At 41.4% G+C, this 22556-nt stretch overlaps 1 protein-coding gene across 1 annotated transcript; it reads left to right on the forward strand.

Moving 5' to 3' along the window:
- The first annotated feature begins 2960 nt into the window (after positions 1 to 2960).
- On the forward strand, positions 2961 to 15454 carry LOC306961800 (solute carrier organic anion transporter family member 3A1-like). The gene is made up of 10 exons (XM_079554708.1): positions 2961 to 3685; positions 4717 to 5176; positions 9836 to 9934; positions 10016 to 10273; positions 10357 to 10521; positions 10599 to 10797; positions 11413 to 11548; positions 11631 to 11803; positions 11986 to 12050; positions 12176 to 15454. The coding sequence occupies exons 1-10, from the start codon at positions 3527 to 3529 to the stop codon at positions 12550 to 12552; spliced, it is 2091 nt and encodes a 696-aa protein (XP_079410834.1). The 5' UTR covers positions 2961 to 3526; the 3' UTR covers positions 12553 to 15454.
- The last annotated feature ends 7102 nt before the right edge of the window (positions 15455 to 22556 follow it).

Consider the following 22556-nt stretch of genomic DNA (forward strand, 5'->3'; position numbering starts at 1 on the left):
TTTAAGCACTTGGAGGAGCCAGACATGTGGTCAACTACGCACAAAAAAGCTTCATAAAGTGAACCATGTTTGCATGACGAGTCCAGAGACAGAATCTTTCTCAAATTGTTGCTTTCTATTCTTGCTCATCGACTCCTTGGTGAATTCTTGCAATGTCATGAATCACAAAGGACTGCATAATGTGTACCCAAAAGGACTTCACAAGTACAAACACCTTTCTGAAACTCACTGTATTAAAATCTAACAATCTTTTTAAATGTTAACCAATAAACTTACTATCAGCTCATTGTGCTGACAATCATAAGCCAAGGTAGATCTATGTAAAAAAATATCCACATTATTTTGTATAACGCAAACCTTGTTAACTTTGTGCCATATATGTTAATATTCATGTTGCATGTCTGAGTAAACCACACACGTAATGCTATTATTGTGATAAAATCATCGCCTGTTTTCCCTCTTCCCATAAATTGAAGAACTGTGAGGGGAGATTCTGCATAATTACTCATCAAATGTCAGCCTGAAGAGAGAAAGTGTGAAGAAAACTATGTTGAAGGCTGCTTTTTTAGAGTTCACTGTTAATACGCAACGAAAATGCAGGATTTCAGAACATAGTAAATCATGATTTGAACATTTCTACCATTCAGTCATTTAGAGATCGTATATTGGTTGAAGAGATATTAAGATTATGCTGTACATTGTCACTATAATATAGTCTAGATTATGTTACACTGTGTTGCCTTATGAACAAGACCTTATGGGCACGCGGCAAAGAATCTCATTTCCTCTTCCAGAAGCTCGGGATTTGCATGTGCAGATGAGTTTACTTTAACAAAATGATGGTTTAATGGACAGCCCGTCCTGTATGCTGCAATATTTCAGGATACACAAAGAAACACGGCCATGACAATATACAGAAGACAATGAAGCCGCCGTTTGACGTTGCAGCTATAGTAGAGACTTTGCTGCCATCTAGTGTTGTAGCAGAGGAGAAACAGTTTAGCTTTGTTTCCTTTTTAGAAGCAAACTGGGAGTCGCAAGATTATTTAAAGCAGGGGTGCCCAAGGAGCCAAGTGTGGTCCTGTGAAATAGTTTTTCTTACTAGGAACTCAGAATCGTGGTCCAAAGAGGGGGAAAAAAGATTTAAGAATAAGATTAAGTTAATACAATGAATACATGATGGATACATTATATACCTGACCAGAGCTTCACTTATAGAATTTGAAAGTACTGCGACTCTGCACATAAATGAATAAATACAATTGCAAATAACTGCTGTGCGGGACCTCATATTACAGTTTACATAATAAAAGTATTTAAACTTTTGATGGCCCTCAAGCTGCTGAACTGGCACACACATTGGCATAATGAAGGTGTGGGGAACGGTCAAATCTCTCTTAAATGCACTCAGTTGGATGTTTGGATTCATTGACCACTGATCTGTGGCCCGTCATGCCATATACACTTCAGTATCCAGCCCTCAAAGGTTTCCTCACATAATGTTCAAAAATAATGACATTACAAACCATATATTTAAATGACATCAACTAACAATATAAACAACATTTCAAGTTATTTTGTTTGAGTGACTGTAATGGTTTCTATTTCCTAAAGCTTCTTCAAACTTAAGACTAAAGAACAAAGTATTGCTGAGATTCATTAATGTTGATTCTTCACTGAAAAAAACTAAACACAGTGTTAAATTTCAAAGGGGCCATGGGCGGGACACATGATATGAGGATTTTTGTTGTATGGTTGGATAAATCTCTGGACAATGGGCTTTGACAGTTACACGATGCTCAGGTTACACAGTTGCGGTTTGTCCTTTTGGATATTATTTGCATTTGAGGCTGATTTGTTCGTTTTTGCATCGTGGACTGGATTTCTACACGTGAAAGACGATATTCTGAGCAGCTTTTCTGTTCCCATTGGAACCTTATGCAGCATCAAAATACTGTAGAATCTGGGGGGAGAGGTGTTGTGTGTGAGATCATATAGAGTGTAAGTAAGTAAGTAAGTAAACTTTATTTGTATAGCGCCTTTCACAGACACAGAGTCACAAAGCGCTTCACAGTAGACATCAGAGCCCATCTTTAGTCAATAGGAAGGGGTAAGATGGAGTTATGAGTGAGGGATGTGTCTGGACCTGAAGTCAAACTTTCAGACATGAGAGAGATGGTCTGATCATTACCTCTTAAGTCTATAAAATGAGTTTGTGTGACTGAATGATCCAACAAAACTCATGAAGTAAAATGGGAATTTGGTGAATATAATAAAGATAAACTCCTTTGTAAGTGTGGAGGAGGTTTTGGCCTGACAATAATAACAATCAAAAGGTTTTGTATTGTAACTTAATAGTAATACAGCATCGGCCTGTGCTCTCAGTGGCCCTGTAGTCAAAGTGTTTTAGCTGTGCATCAGACTTAAGATATTAAACACACACTTTCTCTTGAAAGTCAAAAATCAACAAGTAGGCTGTATATTGTTTTGTTTACTGTTAGCTAAATGAGAAGTGTTAGTGCATCATAACTGTTGAGATTGGGAGACATCTTCAAATAATGCCCTCATTTGGCTTGCATTGCATCAGTAAGCACTGGACCCTAAATCACCCACTCTCAATGAGTCTACCATTTCCCTGCTGAGTGTACACTTTGTCTGATAGATTGTGCTGCTTCAGATAGGCCTATTTTGAATCAGTCCTGATCAGATCTGTGTGTCAGACTCAGGCTTTAGCAAAAGTTAGACTATTGGCTAAATACATAGGCGACATGCTGACTGTCATGTATTGGCCATACATCACTAGAGACATGCAGACATTGCCTTACAGGCTCATGGATTTTTAATGAGGGATCCTGAAATAAACCGGGAAATGTCAGTAGGCCTATATCAGCACAGCAGTCCACGTGACAGGGATCGACTTTAATAAGAACAAAAGCATTTTTGTCCAAATCTTTCCATGTTGTTGCTTTGATATTGTAGCCGATCAATGTTCTCCCCATTAGCATGTGTAGCGCTGCGTTTACTCAGAGATGAGAGCACAGCATCCTCCTGCTCAGATCAGCTGATGCGCGCGGTCTGTGGATGGTGGTGTTGAGAGCGTGTCTGAGCGGGGGGAGGAGTCTCATCCTGTCTTTTGGAGGACGCAGATTGCGGCTTGGTAGGTACCGGTAAAAAAAAAAAAAAAAGAAAAGAGAGAGAAAGAAAAGGAACCGGTCGTTAAAAAAAAGAGATGGAACTCCTTGTGTCATATTAGGACAATCGTTATTGACTCTATGTGCCCTCTGTGCGCTGGACATGGTGATCACGGACGTGCTTTCGTGGCCTGCTATTCAGATATGATGTAGCTAAGGTCTGGCGGACTGCGCGTTGTGCTGACTGGACAGCAGTGTTCCTTGAATATCCAGCCGAGACGGGCTTCTCAGACTCTGTTTTGCGGTGCATCTCGTCATCGGAACCAGATGGTCTTCACCGGTCTAGACCCGTTTCATTTCATGCTGTCCGAGCCGCCCGCAGCCTGAGCCACAGGATGCAGGTGAAAAACCAGATTTGCACCGAGCAGAGCAGCACTGACGACCCGGAGCAAGATGATAGCCACAAGAAGACCTCTTGTTTCTCCAACATCAAGATTTTTCTGGTGTCGGAGTGTGCGCTCATGTTGGCACAAGGCACCGTCGGCGCATATTTGGTGAGTAGCCAATCCTATAGGCTATAGGCCATTAAATAGACTAGCCTATGTTTCAAGCCGGCATCCAGGGTCTATGTTCATCTCCATCCGAATAGTCTGTGGCATAATTGTGCGTAAATAGGCTCCATTTTAATACTCTGACATGGTCATCATTACGCGTCATGTTGACTTATTGGGCCTATGCACCATTTGAATGACACAAAGCGTGTTGCGCCGTCTGTATTGACTACTACGTGGTGGGATAATGTTATGTGAGTCGCTATATGGGGAACGGGTTACGAAACGCTGACCAGGAGGTCCCATCCAGTCTGCTCCGCTCCATCATCTATAATAGAGGAGCTCTTTGACACTGAAGGACAGACTAGGCCCAAGCTATGAAACCAGTGGTGTTGAGATTCAGGAGTTCATAAGTGTTCTTAGACTATAACTCATTTTGTTCACTTGGTAAATTGCCTTAGTAAGTCAAATATAAGACCCTGTTTTAGCCTGTGACAGTTCATGCTAGATTATTTAAATACATTTCTTCCATCTCTATAAAATACAGTTTATTATGCAAGAATTCTCAAAGATTATGGCTTCATTGCCAATTACTTTCTACCACATTGTAGTTTGCAGAATGTGATATTGTTGCATAATTAGAGCAGCTGTGTCATGTTTCTTGCCTGAGTTCACTCACATGAGCATTTGCCTCTTGCAGGTTGGCATCAGGAAAGCCTCAAGGTTTTTATGAGAAAGGGGATCAGGGAAGGATGGTAGACTATAATATGTTACAGTATGATGGGTGGTGACACACACACAGTTTGTATCAATCATGCTTTATTGTTGATTGAAGCTGTAAAAAGCCTAGAGGAAGTTGGGAGGAATTTGAGAGAACATAACAGAGATACTGGGTTTATAATTCAGTTCAGTCAATGTTTAGTGAAACTTAAGGCTATCTGGTGTAAAGGCTTTCAATCATATGAATGATTGTGTGTTGGTGATCAATGCACCATTGATGGTGTATTATTATTTTTTCAAATTTTCTTCACCAGGTCAGTGTGTTGACGACTTTGGAAAGACGGTTCAATCTCCAGAGTGCTGATGTGGGCGTCATTGCGAGCAGCTTTGAGATCGGCAACCTTGCTCTGATCCTGTTTGTTAGCTACTTTGGCGCCAAAGCCCATCGGCCTCGCCTCATCGGCTGTGGTGGTATCGTCATGGCGCTCGGGGCACTGCTCTCGGCCCTCCCCGAGTTCCTGACTCATCAGTATGAGTATGAGGCCGGCGACTCATGGCACGCTGAGGACGGCAGGGATGTGTGCTCCAATAGGTCCAGGTCAGAGAACAGAGACTCTGGCTTTAACTGTGGCAACAGAGCCAACACCAACATGATGTACCTGCTGCTGATCGGGGCCCAGGTCCTGCTGGGCATTGGAGCAACACCTGTCCAGCCGCTGGGGGTGTCCTACATCGATGATCATGTCCACAAAAAGGACTCCTCCTTGTATATAGGTGAGTAACAATGATGGGAAGCACCACAAAGCCATGTTCAAAGAAAATTTGTGGTTCTAAATCATGTTCTGTTTAAGAGTTTGTCATCATTTCTATGTTGTGGAAAAATGCAGCCATTCTACATCACATTAAATGGAGAATATTCTAGCATATACTGAATAGAAACACATATGTCACATGAATTGATTATATATAATAATAATAATATATATATATATATATTTTAGAGAATCGTTACAAGAAACACATTTGTGCAGTGTTTCTCAAACTTGTCAAATCATGAAGCACCTCATAAAAGTACTAACAGGCCTCAATCAAAACTAAATCTGGACTCATCTGGGTCCAAAAGGCTCTTAGATAGAAATAAATTACACAATGTCATGTCTAAATTGAGTCTAAACCAGTAAAACACCAGTATGCATTAGTAAAGCATAAATGAAATAATCCCTAATCAGTCTAAAAGTGCAGATGACCCTGTGTGACGTCTGCCGGGCGGCACGGTAGCGCAGCGGTTAGCGCCTCTGCTTCACAGCTAGAAGGTCCCGGGTTCAATTCCCACCAGGACGGGGCCTTTCTGTGTGGAGTTTGCATGTTCTCCCCGTGTCTGCGTAGGTTTCCTCCGGGTACTCCGGTTTCCCCTACCACTAAAAACATGTGCAATAGGTGAATCCTCCAGCCAGGTGATTCTGACCATCAGCCTGGCTCCACATCATGGAGATGGGTCCCCGGGCGCGGCGCGGCCGTCGACCACTGCTCCTTACGGGCTGCCCCAGCGGCATCGAAGGATGGGTTAAATGCAGAGAACAAATTTCCCTACGGGGACAATAAAGTTAACAAACAAACAAAACAAACATCTAAAGAATCCCAAGTACCACAACAGTTTGAAAACCACTGCATTAGTGGGTTTACATTTACTTCAGCTTTATCTGCAGAGGGATCTGGGCCATGTGTCCGTCCATGGTTCATGTGGTTCAGTGTGGGTCTCCTCGAGGTTTGTCTTTTCTCCCACTGTTTGAGGAGGGTCTAAGGTCGAGGAATGCCCCGCTTCACTGTTCATCTGGACCAGCGGTTCTCAACTGGTGGGTCGGATTCAGGACCCAAAAGTGGTCACGGAACCGTTTTCTGTGGGTCTCGAGCCTTTCCCAGAAAACATGTGTTATTATTTATGTACAGAAAAGGTATAGAATCACTATTTGAGTCTGTTAAAATGACTGTTATTGGGTTGTTTTGATCATAATTTCAGCTTTTTTGGCTTATTCACCGTTCGTACAGGCAGAATCATGTCAAGTTTAATTATTTTTAAGCCATTTTTAATTCCCAAATACTATATTTTAATGCCACAAAAGCAGAATAAACTCTGCATATTTCATTTCTTCAGATTTAGACCATCATTTTTGGAATTTTCAGTGAACTTATACAGTAAATATTGCTGAGCAATGTCATATTTTTCCATCAATTGTTTTTTAATCACATTTAAGGCTTTTGGCTAAATTAATGCGAGTTGACGTCAGACCAGTTGAAAACCACTGATCTCGACATTACATTTGTTTCCAAACTGTTTCTGTTAAATGTTTTTGCAGCCCTGTGAGGTCACTGTTGTTGAGATAACACTTTAATTTGATTTACCTACATTTAAATCCGACTGCTGTAACTCTGTCCCAGTTTGTCACATATCATGATCAGGTTTAAATACTGTTGTTTGCTGGAGCAGCCAAGCAGCAGTTTAGAAACAGCATGTGAAAAACAAAACAAAGAGAAGATTTCTGCATGGATGTTGTTGTGTATAGCAAAGTGTAGTGCCTGTGTTTCAGAGCAGACCAAGGAGGTGTGTAGTTTCAGTGCATCCTTTGATGTACTCTACTGTCAGCAGCAGCCCTGGCAGAGGGAGGAGGGCAAACAAGGCAAGCACAACATGCAACAGTGAAAGCTACCCCCCGCATGGCAAAAGGCCAACTTCAACCACATGCCTCGTGTTTATGTCCATTGAGATTTCTTTTAGGATTTTCTGTCCTGATATAAATAACATTTTGTAAATTCCCCAAATGTTGCAATGGTTTATTACAGGATCTTGTTTGCAGTTTGATAGTCCCTTACGCACTGTTTGCTGACATATTTATTAAAAACGAACGAGATAAGCTCACGTCCGAGAATGAGCCCTACACATTTAGATATTGCCTTGGTTCTACAGTAACAGCAACACCCTGCATCTATCTTTGACACTGACAGATTGGTGTTTTTTCTTTTCCTTTCTTATCCTCCCCCTTCATTCTTTGCTTTTCTACAATCTAGGCATTGATTGCCATGGTTACTACTAACAATGCAAGTGCAGGCTCATTTGTTGGGCTGAACAATTTGTCCAGAATACGATACTGTCTGTACCTACCCTGATTTCCTGTTGCTATCTGCAGTCACAGAACGGTATAATTTGCAGCACTGTTGACGAGTCAGGTGAAGAATCGATTGATAAATGTGTAATGACAGGCAAGTGCTTGGAAGTTACTAAAAATACGTTCAATTAAATAATTAAATATTAAAGTGTAGCTCTCGCGTAAACGAACCACATTAGTGGAGGTGATCGTGAACATGAACCTTATCAGAGAATAGATCAATACTCGCATGGTGAACAAAAGGTCAGCGGCTGAATTTGCCTGTGGATTGTGGATTATATTATGTTTGTTTCGCTTGTAGGCTGTCAGACTAGAAATTAGTACTTTTTTTTTTAAATGAATACGATGGAGTACGCCTCAGAGATGAGGTGAACACTGGACATTAAAGCATGTTCATGAAGTATAATTCTCAATAAACGTAATGTGCTTCAAAGGCCTTTGCAGATACATTGTAATTGGGTTATTGATTACCGGACACTACTCGATTGATACCACAGGCTAAAGTAACTGTCTGACCTAACAGTAATACAGTGGTAAAGGAGAAGTGTACAGTTGTGGGATTAAGGGGCATGTTCTGCCGCTGGGTCAGCTCCTCTCTGGCCTCATAACATTGCTCCTCTTCATCGCTATAATGTGTGTAATGAAGCACTATGAGGCTGCAAGTTGAGTCCACTGCAGCAAAATGTTTTTTTCCTCCAGTGAAGTTATTAGTCTGCCACTGACAGCAGAGGAAGGAGTGCATGTCGAGTCAGCATGCCCTGTCCATTCAGAGCCGCCAGGTTGTCTTTTATGTGCACCTTTGCCAAGATACAAAATGCCAGTGATTGAACTGATTCATAATGTAATTCTGAGTGAGAAATTATTAATGTGCTGCCCTCCCAGGTCGGAGAGTCCTTTCTTTAAAAAAAAGAAAGAGCCCCCTTTTTGTTGCCACTGCTGCTGTTGCCTTTTATGGCTGTGGGACTTATCTTGTGTTTTTATAGTGAGCAGGAGGACAAGTGTTTAATGTCTTAGCAGTCTTGGAAAACCTATGCAAATGCTTTGTGGTGTGGTTATCTTGTTTATCACAAAAACTCAGAACAAACCAAAAAAAAGAAAAATTAAAAATGAAATATAACAATTGCTTTCATTGATGCCGTGTTATTTCAGAGCGTTGGTGTTTGGAGACCAGATGGCTGCACCCCACACTTTTCCACTGGGTCTTGTCCATGAGTGTTTGAGCGTGTATTGGCCTGTCTGTTTCACATACATTATGGATTAGTGCAGCTGGCTTGAGTGTGTGTGATTTGATGGCAGAGCAGTAGATTATCTGTGGCCGTGACCCTGTGTCAGTCCGGTCCTGACCACTTCACTTCATTCATCTCAACCGACTTTCACGAGAGATATGCAATGAATCACACCGCGTGGCTACAACCACAACTTCACTTCTTTGGTCCTGATGTCGTCACTTACATATACTTTTTTATTTATTTTTAATGTATGGGACTTCTTTTAGAATGCTGCCCAACACGTTCTGGGGCCTCTGATGCACTAAATCACAGTGCGGCTGCGTCAGCTCTGGTGTTGAATCCTTTTAACCAACTCGATAAATCCCTGGCATAAAATATCTCAAAAAGGAATTATAGATAATATTTGCGTTTGTGCTGACATTGAGGTTGTTTTTGAGTGCTGACCAGCGCGGACGGGATGAGACTATTTTTCTTCCACACTCGTTCTGCCCATTGAAATGCATTGATAGCACTTGCTTTGAAAAATGAAGCTGCCGTTTGTCTTTTAGATTTAGGACTGGTGATAAAGCACTAATCATTGCATCCTTCAGAAGAGTATTGACCGCTTCTCATCCGAATGGAGACTAAAGCAGCTTCACTGGGGTGTTGCAGGCTGTGAGGCTAAACGTGTTGTTGTTCCTTGCATCAGAAGAGCACAGCACTAGGCATTAATGTAACACAAACTGACACGCACTCATAAAACCGCTGCGTGCACAGCCAATATTCAGACCCCATTTCCTGTTTATGGCTCTTTTCGTCCATTAGTTGTGCTGTTATATTGGCTTTCAAAAACATTCAGTAGCAACATCAGACCACTAATCCCTTATTTCTAAACTTGTCATCGTTCCCCTTCTACCATAGAGAGAATAATACAAAGGAAAATGCTTCTAATTTTTTGGGGGGTTTTACTCAATGCTGCCCTCTGCTGAAGTGTTACATCCTACGGGATGCGGAGAGCTATACTGTTGATTTATTTCCTAATCTCTCCCTTTTTTAATTTGCAGGTATTTTATTTTCGACATTGGTGTTTGGTCCAGCGTGCGGCTTCATTCTCGGATCTGTCTGTACCAAAGTGTATGTTGATGCAGTCTTCATTGACACTAGTGAGTGCATCTCCTAATGTTCTTTTGATTTTACTGGGAGCTGTAATGGATTGCATTAGACTGATTTATGTCTGCCCTCAGGTAAGCTGGACATCACCCCAGACGACCCTCGTTGGATCGGGGCATGGTGGGCCGGCTTCCTCCTGTGCAGTGCCTTACTCTTCCTGTCAGCTCTCTTCATGTTCGGATTCCCACAGGCCCTGGACGAGCAGGGCTTGGACTCTGGAGGGGAGAGTGAGCAGGCCATGCTGCCGTCCTCTCTCACTCTGGACAAACCCAATAGATCCATGCATGGCTTTGATTTAAACAGTGGCCTGTCAGTCTGTCAACACCTGAGAGGTACATTGCATGCAGGAACATGGGATATGCTTCAGTGTACAAGTGGTTCATGCTCTTGAACAGTCTCTTTGACTTGTTTGCAGTGATACCCCGGGTAACCAGGCACCTTCTCTCCAACCCTGTGTTCACTTGTATTACACTGGCAGCCTGCATGGAGATAGCTGTTGTTGCAGGCTTTGCTGCTTTTCTGGGGAAATACTTAGAGCAGCAGTTCAATCTCACCACCTCCTCAGCCAATCAGCTTCTTGGTAAGAAGCTCAAAACATGCGAGTTTAAGGTTAATGGACTTTGCAGATACTATAACATTGTTCTTCCTTTGGTGTAGGTTTGACAGCCATCCCTTGTGCATGCTTGGGTATCTTCCTTGGAGGACTACTGGTGAAGAAGCTGAACCTGTCAGCACTGGGTGCTGTTCGCATGGCCATGCTAGTCAACCTTATTTCCACTGCCTGTTATGTCTCCTTTCTCTTTTTGGGCTGTGATACGAGACCTGTGGCTGGAGTTACGGTTGCTTATGTCAATGAGTAAGTACATCAAGTTTAGGTTTTTCAGATTGATTAGAATCTTTAACTGTACAGGTAACTAGTTTTAGATAAATACTGTCAGCCTGATTTACTAAGTCACGTGCTCCAGGTATATTGTAGCCTATGGGATTTTATAGCTTGCTGCACCTGATTTATCATAGAAACTGTTTATATTATTAGTACCACAAATCTGGTACATAAATGAGTTTGTGCCACAGCCTTTTAATGATAATAATCTCCACTGCACCTGCTCTTTAGAACAATCAGAATTGTTTTTATTGAACAAGTTCACAACTCGGATTTTTTTTTTCTTCAGTTCAATTGTGCAACATGAAACATGTAACACATGACTTAGATAATAAACTATACAAACTTAAAACTATAAGACTATAAGAGCATGCATAAAGAAATATAGAAAAAAATAAGATATGATAACGACAACAACAACAATTCGACACAACAGCGTGAGCTTATTTACAGCGACTCTCTATTTTGCACATGTGCAGACGCTCAGTAAATCAGGCCCCTTGTGTACAAGTGTATCTTGTTATTTTGAAAAACTCTCCTTTGCCCTAGTTTTATCTCAAAGATAACTTGCATGGTGTTTGCCCACAGGACATTACATTCATGGCAAGGGCCTGAGTCTGCATGCATCAGTAACTGTAACTGCTACACAGCATCAGTGAGCCCTGTGTGTGGCTCCAATGGAGTCACCTATCTCTCCGCCTGCTTCGCTGGCTGCACCAAACGAGTAAGCTGTTCATGTACTCTCATTATATATATTGGCGTAGGGTTTGTTTGTCATTGTAGCTTATTTGTTTTGTCTTTTCCAGAACTTGACAGGCTGCACTTGTGTATCGAGCAGTAGTGAGGAGGCTGTGGCGTTACCTGGAAAGTGTCCGAGTCCAGGCTGTCAGCAGGCTTTCCTCACCTTCCTCTGTGTTATCTGTGTGTGCAGCATGATAGGAGCTATGGCCCAGACGCCTTCAGTCATCATCCTCATTAGGTCAGACATCGGCTGTTCAACTTCTGACCACTAGAGGGAGCACTTGTCTTGTTTATAGAATGTGATACTTTAGCTTCACTGCAGTAGTGTGGGTTAAGTGATCGGCTTGAAGCTAAATTCTCAATAGGGTTTTGTCATCATATTTATTTACATCATAAATTAACTTATATTTTTCCCCCCAGAACTGTAAGCCCCGAGCTCAAGTCCTATGCCCTTGGAGTGCTGTTCCTGCTCCTCAGACTTATAGGTAAGCCTAAGAATGACTTCTCTACATTTCAAACTAGCACTGTCCTTCAGCCTGTTCTTTATAACTGCTCTGTGCTTGGATAAGACTGCCCAGTCAGGGGCTTTGACCTCATGTGTGTTGTGCAGGTTTCATTCCTCCCCCGCTGATTTTTGGGATGGGCATTGACTCCACCTGCCTGTTCTGGAGCTCTGTGTGTGGAGAGAAAGGTGCCTGCATGCTGTATGACAACGTGTCATACAGACATCTGTATGTGAGCATCGCCATCGTGCTCAAATCCTCCGCCTTCCTGCTGTACGCCACCACATGGCAGTGTCTGAGGAAGAACTACAGGAAGTACATCAAGAACAGCGAGGGCTATCTCACACCCACTGAACTCTTCTCCTCAAATGTGACACTGGACAATTTGGGCAAAGAGATCACCAACAACCCAGTCAACAGGACAAAGTTCATATATAACCTGGAGGACCACGAGGCCAGTGACAACATGGAGTCAGTTCTATAGTCTGCACTGACTGAGTCAAGCCACGCTTGTGTTTAAGAGTATTGAAAGTCCACATAAAGTATGTATTATTTTGTCACCTAAATTATTACAGCAACAATGCGCTTTTCCTTTTCTTATGGGCAAAGTATTTTCAGAGCTTTCTTAGAGTATTGAGAAGAGAGGATTTGTCATCGCTCTGGTCACTTTTGAAGCCAGATTCTTGAGAGTATTTAATTCAACTTGTCTTTTGTTTTTTGAAAATATGTGTACATATACAGTATCTTAGTTTAACTATTTCTTTCATTGAGAAAGAAGTACTTCTCAGGTGCAATTGTTCTCAGAGAGGAAATGCATACAAAGGTTTAGTAGAATCTTTTTGATAAAGGTTTGAAAACATTCAGTCATAGTGCACTTTCACAAAGGGAGATTTAAGCCTTCTTTATGCTGCTTTTTGTTTTTTGATAACTTTTTTTTACGCTTATTTGGCATATATTTATTTGAACTATATCTATATCATGAGAGTAACAGAAAACTTAAATCAATGAAAGAATGTTTTAGTCAGAAAAAAATGCCTTTTTGATTGAGACAGAGACGGTGAACAGAGCCAGTGTGACCCAGCACTCTCCGCTTTGTGCACCACCCTCTGAGCCAGAAAGTCATTTTAATTGACCCAAAAATGAGAGTTAACCTTATTTTTATGCAAAGATTGGTGGAGCTTTTTATATTTAAAAGGACTGTTCTTCAAAAGGCATTTGTTTGCTGAAGGTTGTTCTACTTTGTAATTATCCCTTTACTCATGTTATCTTCGTGAGATCACAAGGCCATTTCATTTTTCACAGCTATGGAGACATTTTAATTAATGGAGAATAGGAACAAACTGGCTTTGTTCTGTTTACACATTTAGCCAGCTGAATAATCTTTCTAATGAAGGATTGACTTCAAAACCATCCTGGTGTCCCCATCTTTCAACTGGTTCAACCACCTTGCAATTCTGTTGAACACTTGTTAGAGTCAGAGCGAAGTGCAGGACTGTATCGTGGCGTAAAGCTTCTCTTGGGGGTGTGCTCTACAACAGTAATGCGCGCAATACATAGCTACATGATAAATAACAACCCAGAAAGCAGTGGGCCTAAACAGAGGTGGTCCCGTGGGAGACGGGCCCTGGGGCAGAGGGCTGTACAGTCGCAGCGGTAACAAAGAGAGCATTCGCATTAGCATACAGCACCGACTGGAGCTATTCCCTGCACTCAGATCTGATTCTCAGACATAGCGCTGCATGATGCACTGTATTCAACCCTAATAATTATTAAAAAATAATATTATTTCTAAGCATGCCACCATTGCATGACCAAGAAAAAATACATTTTATATCAGTGTGTCACACTGAAGTTTGATGGTCATGTTCTGTCTTGACTCCAACTTGTGTGACGAGTCTAACATTGGTCAGCTTTAATGCAGTTCAGCTGAAGGCCAAATTTGACGATTTGCCCATACTGTTATTACTATTGTGGTCAAGAAAGAGGGGTACACACAGTATCCATTGTGCAATATTTTTGCAGTATTTTCATTTGCTCACTTTTTCTTCAAATTTTACAGTACCACACTACAATCCATAACTGTTTGCATACATTCACAAATATAAACATATGGACCTAGATCAATATCGAGCTATGCCAAAGCATACGTTTAAAGCTCACAAATTAAGCTGAGAATACGTGGACATAAACTAAGAAAAGCTGTATTCAGTATAAAGGATTGTTGAAGGAAGTATTGTTTCCTGCTGATTAGTGACTACCACCTTCAAGGACAAGCCGATGGCACTTGATATATGTACTGTTCAATGTGTGTGTATTCTGTACATACTAGTACCATCCAAGTGACAGCGTACAGTGTTCAGTAATGTCCTGCAGAGAACTCAACACTCTTGAGCTCCGTGACAACTTCAGTATGTAGCGTTCTGTGGTATCCCTCCACTTCCTCAAACCATATCATTGGGATTGTCCCAATATAGTTTCTATAATATATTGTATATCTACCAGTAGAAATCAATATTGTTTAGGATGTAATAGCTGTTAAAAATAACAATTCTAACAATCTATCTTTAGAGCTAGTAGAAAAGGCTTGGTGTAGTATTACCTTCACAGACAGCAGTCCTGCTCTGTGCCTGAATAAGAAGCTCTACTTTGTTTTGATGGAGCCTTTGTTGTGCCATATCACCCTGTGCTCTGTAACAGAAAAAGCCAACACATGTGGTTGCCTAAAGTGAGACAGGAGCGACTGCTCCTGCTCCGTGGTGTATGTGCTGCAGACAGGACTGTTTCATTTGGGCACCTTAATGTGCTTCTGATGTTTTGCCTTGTGTTGAGCATAGTTGTTTTACATACTATTTTTCTCTTTTGAGGAGCTTGCCTTGTGGTTACAGCAAGTAGACTTTTATAGTTGACTTTTAGTGATAAAGTAATGTATGATGACAAGTTTACTGCCGAACTAGTTTACTTGAGCCTTTGAAGTCAGTAGCCCTCTTGTAAATAGGTTCATAATGATTTTCCCTTTAATTTGATATTATCTTCTACATACAATGGATGCTACTTTTGGAAGAAAACCTTCATGTGGCGATAGATGTTTTGGTTTGAGCCTTTCGGCAGCATGTTGCCTTTGATTTATGTAAAACCATGTGCTAACCATGTTAGTGACGGGTCGAGTGATTCGTTTACTCACAGTCTGTTGTGGGTGATATTTAAAGTGTGTATTTCATGGCTCTAAGTAGATCATCTAAAAAAGGGCACAGAAATAAAATATCACCTATTTTTTCAGAGCATCACTAAGGGACTTCAGATAAGCTTTATTGCTTTTATTCTTTTTATAACATGGATTTCTATTAAAACCATATGTTGTAGGTGTATATTCTTGAATAGGATTTCATGATTGTATGTTTATTGTACATATTAAATATAATATTTTATTTCTAACATAAAATGATCGTCTCTTGATTGTGGTCAAAGTATTCACGTGTATCCTGTATGCTGCACTCCAAAGGTACATTTTCACCTTTTGGTCAAAACGGTCACTTCTCCCCCTCTGAATCACAAGCAAAGATACATCCTGACATGCGTTTAATCGAAATGTGCTTGTGCTTTGCCATGATCTAATTTCCTGTCATCCAAGCCCTCTGGTTATGCACAGCCTCTTCATAGCACCACAGCGCACAGAGCAGATAATAGCAGGTCTCTGGATTGACCGGTGAATCACCTTGTGCCAGTGCTTTGAGCCACGCTCGTGTTTATGGCCAGGTTGTAGTGTCTCTTTATGTGATGAGGCCATTGGGCTCCTGTTTCTAAGTGCAGACAGGGTCCTGCTCCGGCCACTGCGCAGTGAGATGGAAAGCATGCCATTCCATGTTCCTCTTGATGGCAAGTGACTGTGACAGGTTGTGTCATGTTCTTTGGCTATTGACTCAGTGACTCAGGACTTTACGACAAAAGCCTGAACTGTGTGGGCTCTGTGTGCACTGACAGACGAATGTGTCTTCAACGTTTCTTCCCAATGACCTGAGGATTCTTCTGTACTGACAGGGCCGTGTCCCAAACCCTCACCCCACCATAACCTCTTCATGACCTCTGCTGTCTCTCAGACCCTGCTAGCTTTGGGTGTCTTCTCAATTGAAACAGTTCACTGAACTTGTGTTTCTGAGCTGATATAGCTATGGATTACCTGTCTGTAGCAGCCCGCCTCTTCACCCTCTGCTCCATGGATGACATGGCGCACAATACAGTGCTATGCACAGCGTCTTTCACTGTCACTATGGGTTGAGAAGTCAAGGCACAGAGTAAGCACAGGCCATTAGCTGGTGTTGAAATGACAGCACAAAGAGCCAGGGACACAAACATTCAAGCGGCTTCTGCCCTTTTCTCCATCCTCCAGGCAAAATCACCATATGCCCTTCATTTGTTGGAAAAATTATCTGGACTTGCCACACTGTGAATAAATGATGATATATTCGTCTCTATGTTATATGCAAAGGGATCATTCTGCATGTGACTAATGCCTAGTCGTGTGACGTGGCGCGACAGCTGCTGACCTGATTTATTGCGAGGTTCCCTGCATTGTTAAAAACATTCTCTGACTCAGTGACAACGGCCCAATTATCCCCTTCATGCAGAGAAGGTCCATATACAAAAGAGGCTGTGAATTGCAAATCCAGTTGAGGCAGTCCCTGTTCTACAGTAATCTAATAATGTGATCCATCATTTCAGCTACGACGTCTCTGCACCCCAGGAATGGAGCGTGAATCCCACAGAGGATTGATATCAAGATGTTTGCATATCCATGTATGCTTTCCTTGGAGACTGGTGGGACATAAAAAAAAAATCACCAACATATTTATTATAGTGTATTTAAGTATTCTAATGAATTACTATTGCATTATCATTTGTTATGTACAAAACTGATTTTCTTTTGTTGTTAGCATCACCAGTCAGGTACACATGCACTTGACATTCATAACTGGCCTCAACCTGTGTATTTAGATAGGATGAGAAAAAAAAAATGCAGAAATCCAGCTCAGGGGCTAGGACTGTTGGTTGAGAGATGGTCCTGTTGGCGAATCATCCATTACCCTGATGAGCCCGCAGCCCCGGAGCTCTGACAGCACAGCCACACCATCAACTAGACAGCCGACTGCCACTATTTGTGCCGCTAAAGCATTCATCACACTAATTACCCATGGTGCCAAGCAGCTCACGCGGCCGGTGAAGCTTTGGCGGCTCGTTTGAAGCAGAGGTGAAGTGGAGAACCCTCAGATGAGCCTAAACACAAGTCTGTCCTCTTTTTTTATACTGCACACATAATTAACTCTGCACTCCGGCAAGTTGACAAATTGGAATGATGAATTTGGCCTCTATGAATAGATGCAAATACACGATCAATCAACATCTAGTCGGAGCAAATTTCTGCAGTGAACGACGGAGGGAACGCGTTTCCTCTGAGTGACATTCAGCGCACTCTTGGAACAGCGCTTTTGTGTCATGTAAAATTTTAAATAAGACTGCAAAAGTTCATCTCACCGCTGAAATGCCAGGCAACGTTAAAACTTGCTGTGTCCACTCTCTGTGAATAATACTCGCCTGAAGGACGACCAACCCTTCGCCTGATGTGGACAGATGCAAAGGGACAATCTCAGATTTGTTGCCATGTATGCCACCTGTTCTTACGGAGCTGCAAAAATGAACTAAGATTCTGCCAAACTAAGCGACACAGAAAAAAAAGAAAAGAAAACATGTCTTTCAGTGACTCAATGACTAGATTTAAAAATTCTTTTTAAGGTTTACAAGGCTCCCGAAGATCAGCTGGCTTTACTGGTAGTGCAAAACCAGCTGTAGTACAGATAAAACATGATAAAGCGGCACTTGGCTTCTATGCTACACGATTATGGAACTCACTTCATGAAAGTCTTCACCTTTCAGACCTCAATTGCTATTTTTTCATCTGCTAAACGCTCATCCTTTTAATAAAGCTCATTAGTCAATCTCTGCTATTTTAATCTGTACTTAATACTTGAGATCTACATCTTTAAAAGACAATATATATGCATATGTGAATCAGTTTTATCCCTCGTATCTTTTAACCCTAGAACACTATCGCTCAAATTCATAAAACCATCACTAACGCCGGGTGATTTTTACTCGAGATAACACAACCGATAAAAAGTCAATCAAAATCTATCAAAACATCACAATACATGACACATTTGAGTAGTGTTCTTTTATATTAAACTGTGTCAGGTCTAATAAAATGAAAGAAAAGCATCATGAGACGGCCATACAAAAATACTCCAAAATTACTGGAAAATTAGGAATTTGGGAACAAAAAATGTCTAAAAAATAAAATAATGAAGATGAAAACTTCACCCATTCCTGGGATATGTGAGACTTCCCTGGTGAAGGTTCAGTGTCCTTGGCCATATTATGAATGGGTAAAAATGACCAGCTGACTAAAATAACTGTTACTCACTTGCTGTGAGGCCAGAGACCCCGAACTCTGTAACAGGAACAAAGCTGTAGTTGAAGTCGGCAAAAAGAAAAAGTGGCAGCCCTGAATGTCAACCTTGAAAGGGGGCAAGGTTGCCTGACATTAACCCTACCCTACCTTCCATCACTATCGCTGGGTGAAAATCCCCCAAACCTGTGCCTGTAGGAAAGAGTGTGTTTTGGATTAGGAAAACACCCAGGCCATCCATCAAAGATGTCAAAGACAATGCTGCAGTGTTAATTTCGTCGACTAAAATATTTAGTCTTAATTTTAGTCAAAGTGATATTTTTGCCGACTAAAATTGGACTAAAACTAAATTAAAACTTTCTCATGAGACTAAAACTATGACTAAAATGTCCAGATATTTTAGTCGACTAAAATAAGACAAAATAAAAATTAAAAGGAGAGACTAAAATCATCCAAACTTTTATTGACCGTCTGAAAGAGCCTCAGATCATGTAAATTCACTGCCAAATGAACAGGTCTGAGCTTTATTCATGTGGAGCAGCTCCATGAAGTCGAGGACCTTGATTAAATATGATTATAATGAATATTATAAATGCAAAGTCGACTAAATTCGTCTTAAATTTAGTCGACTAAATTTACTTGGAATTTTAGTCGACTAAAACTAGACTAAAATTGAAAAGTTTTTTTTGACTAAAACTCGACTAAAATTAAGTTACATTTTAGTCAAAAGACTAAAACTAAAACTAAAATAAAATATGTTGTCAAAATTAACACTGCAATGCTGAAGCTACCCAGAGACCCATGACACTCAGATAAACCATCGTAATGAAATTCACATAAATATATTGAAAAACACCTGGCAATAGTGTTCTAGGGTTAAAAGGAACAGGCCAACGTTTTTCCATGCTGAGATATGTTCTTACCTGAGTTTAGACGAGTGGATACGTACCTGTCTGGCCTTTGTGCGTGCCCGTGGAAGAGCTTGGTCGCTTCTAACTTCACCCCGTTTGGAGCTATAGGAATATGCTGGGAGAGGCCAAATGCTAACAACATCTTTGGTCGTTTTGCGCGACTGAGGGCACGCACAAAGACCAGACAGGTACGTAAAAACACAAGTAAGAAAAACAGCTGTACCTGTACGGGAAAGGCTCCCCATAAAGTTGAGCATCTACTGAAAAACACACTTGACACATTTAGCCGTAATTGTATTTCCGAGGATGGTGAACGGTACAAAATGCCAATAGGTTGAGCTCAGGTGACATCACAACATTGAGGCGGAGGGCAACTGAAAATTCCACTGCGGCACCCATGTTAACGCTCAAAATGCAGATCACCAGTCTTATTTTATTGCTAATTTCTCAGTAATTCCTGGGCCAAATCACATGAAACAAAAACTGTCAGAAAGTTCAAAGTCTTCTCTTCCAGCACATGAACTATGGTCAAATTATTTCTTCATAAAAAGGCGTCCAAAAGTGGTGACAATATTCAAAAACATGAGTGTGATGTTGGTCGGTAGAGGACTTTCAGCCATAAAAATTGCATTGTATTGTTGTATTAGATAGAATACTAAAACGTGAATGCAACATATTGTCCTATTGTGACAGCGGAAATGCAAGTCCGAAGTATGCCACCTTACACAAAGTTACTGCCATGTGATTGAGAACAATTCACTATCTGTGCCTGAATGTGCGCACCAGACACAATCACAAAACAAAACATCAAGAAAAAGAGTTTTGATTGTTGGCAGGATTTTTCTAGACGAATTAAAAGGGCGCATAAGGTTGGCTGTATTTTGATTGGTCCCTCGGCTATGTGGGTTAATCTTGTAAGGGTAATGGTCTCTCGTCTGTGTGAAGTCAGAGGTTAAACAGGATTTTGTACAAGTCCTAATGAGGATGCTAACATTTCACCCAGGTTAGAACCTCGGTTTATTGTACGTGGCATTTCATTGAGCCGATATGCAATAGTTCAGTTAAGTATGAAGGATGTGTAGATAAATAACATCTAAAAATAATCTGTAAGAAGTCAGAGCTGAGCTTCCCGGTTAGAGAGAGGTCCGAGAGGTCCAAGCAGTCACAGGTGAAGCAGAGGTTGAGTAGAGCTAATCTAACTCTGGCCACAGTTTGACCCGACTTACTGGCCAAAGAAATCCAACTGAGATTGTAAGACAGAGTTCAAAGTTAAGATTAAATATAACCAACAAAAGCCCTATTAAAGATTCGTAAGAGAAAACATACTTAAGAGTTAATATAAATAATTGCAAGTCACATACTGCGAATCAGTTCTTCATTCAGGCATTTGTTAGTAACTAATTGTAAAAGGCTTGGGTGACCACTTCCAATAATGGCAAATCCACAGTACTGAGTATTCATAAAAACACTGGAGCCACCCACAGTTGCACTTTTAGATCACACCTATTTATCCTTTTAGTATAATGAGCTTATGATAATCCATTCAGTCAAAACATCCGAAAGGCTACTACCAATCATACTGTACAGGAGAGAAAAGAAATATCACAGCGACAACTCGACTAAAGATCACAAACACTATGAGATTTTTGCTTCGATAAATGTACGGTTAATACTTCACTTCTGCCATGCACTGTAATTAACACTTAACACCTTGTACAAAGCTGAGTGGAAAGTGTCCAAGCTCTTTACTATAGCACATAGACTGATAGCAACGCTTTTGGCCAGAGGCGTCGGACTGTGGGGTATAGGGTACCTAGGGTACCCTGGGTCTAGGACAAAGAAGGGGCCCCTCAAAAAAGCCAGTTCAGACCATGAACTGAAATGGAAAACAAATGGTACGAGCACGGTGAGATGGCTTTACCTTAGGGCCCAGAATTTAATGCAACATCCCTGCTTTTGCACTCTCTTTCAATGCCAAAATGTAGTGCTCAATTTAAATTCTAAAAGGGCAGAGACAAACTAATAATTGGTTTCAATACTGACACCTTGTGGCAGGCGCTTGTCTGACTCTTTATCTGGTAGTAGTCAAAATTGATGGAGAAAATTGTATTTCAGAATTAAGGGTGTGCAGAAAAATGTATCTCAATTTTCAAAAACACGAGTTTGTTTTTCACCGCGGTTCCTGAGCACTTAGTACCTGGATATTACAGTACCTTCAATACCTGTCACTCACTAGGAGATTGACAAGACCGACCAGCAGAAGCCGTGAGCGGGGGTAAACTGTAAACTTTGAGAAAATATCACAAGATGATCACAATTATACCCAATGTAGCATCTTCTTTTCCTCTTTTTCATGTAAATTACAAACCAAAAAGCCCGGTCAGCCATTAGTCTAGCAGAAGCCAAGCCTATGCTCATCAAAACATAACAGCGAGCTCCACATATTACTAATGTTCCTGGGGTTAAATGCCTTAATAGCAAGCTGTATTAAAATGATAGATGATACGTGAAAGTCTCCATGGATCTTTAGCAGCAGCACGCCCGAGCCACCTCCCACTGTGCTGTAAACTGTCCCGCCCCGGTGCTTGTGCAGACACAGCAGGCCTCCCCTCCCAAACTCTCCTCCAATTAGCCTGCTCTCCACTCCCTGTGACACTGCTATTTTAAAGTCTTAAAGGCCACCGGGATGCCGGGGATTTATCATCTTTTAAAATTAATTTATCCTCCATTACAGTGAAAATGCTAACCTGTCACGCCGCCAGGTGAAGCAGCAAGGCCACGGTTCGGTCAAACGCCCCCACTCAACGCGAGACCTGTGTACTGTACAGTGTTTAGCCTTGACCTTCTGTTGTGCATGGAACGGCAGATGCCTGTGAGCCAGCTTTCTCTTTGTGTGTGGTGCCGGCGGATGACTGCAGCACTGGCCGTCTGAAAGAACATGACGGAACACTCAGCCCCAAGACTCGTGAGTCAACAGCGAAGTGCCGATGTGGATGTTTTCCTGTGGAGATGAGCTGCCTCACCCTCACAGGCCTAAATGAAATCACAATGGCTGGTGGCGGTTCATCAATATGCCATTACATTTCTTTTTCTAATGTAATTTCTCTCTCTTTTACTTAT

Source organism: Gobius niger, assembly GCF_951799975.1.
Source record: "Gobius niger genome assembly, chromosome: 4".
Taxonomy (NCBI): Eukaryota; Metazoa; Chordata; class Actinopteri; order Gobiiformes; family Gobiidae; genus Gobius; species Gobius niger.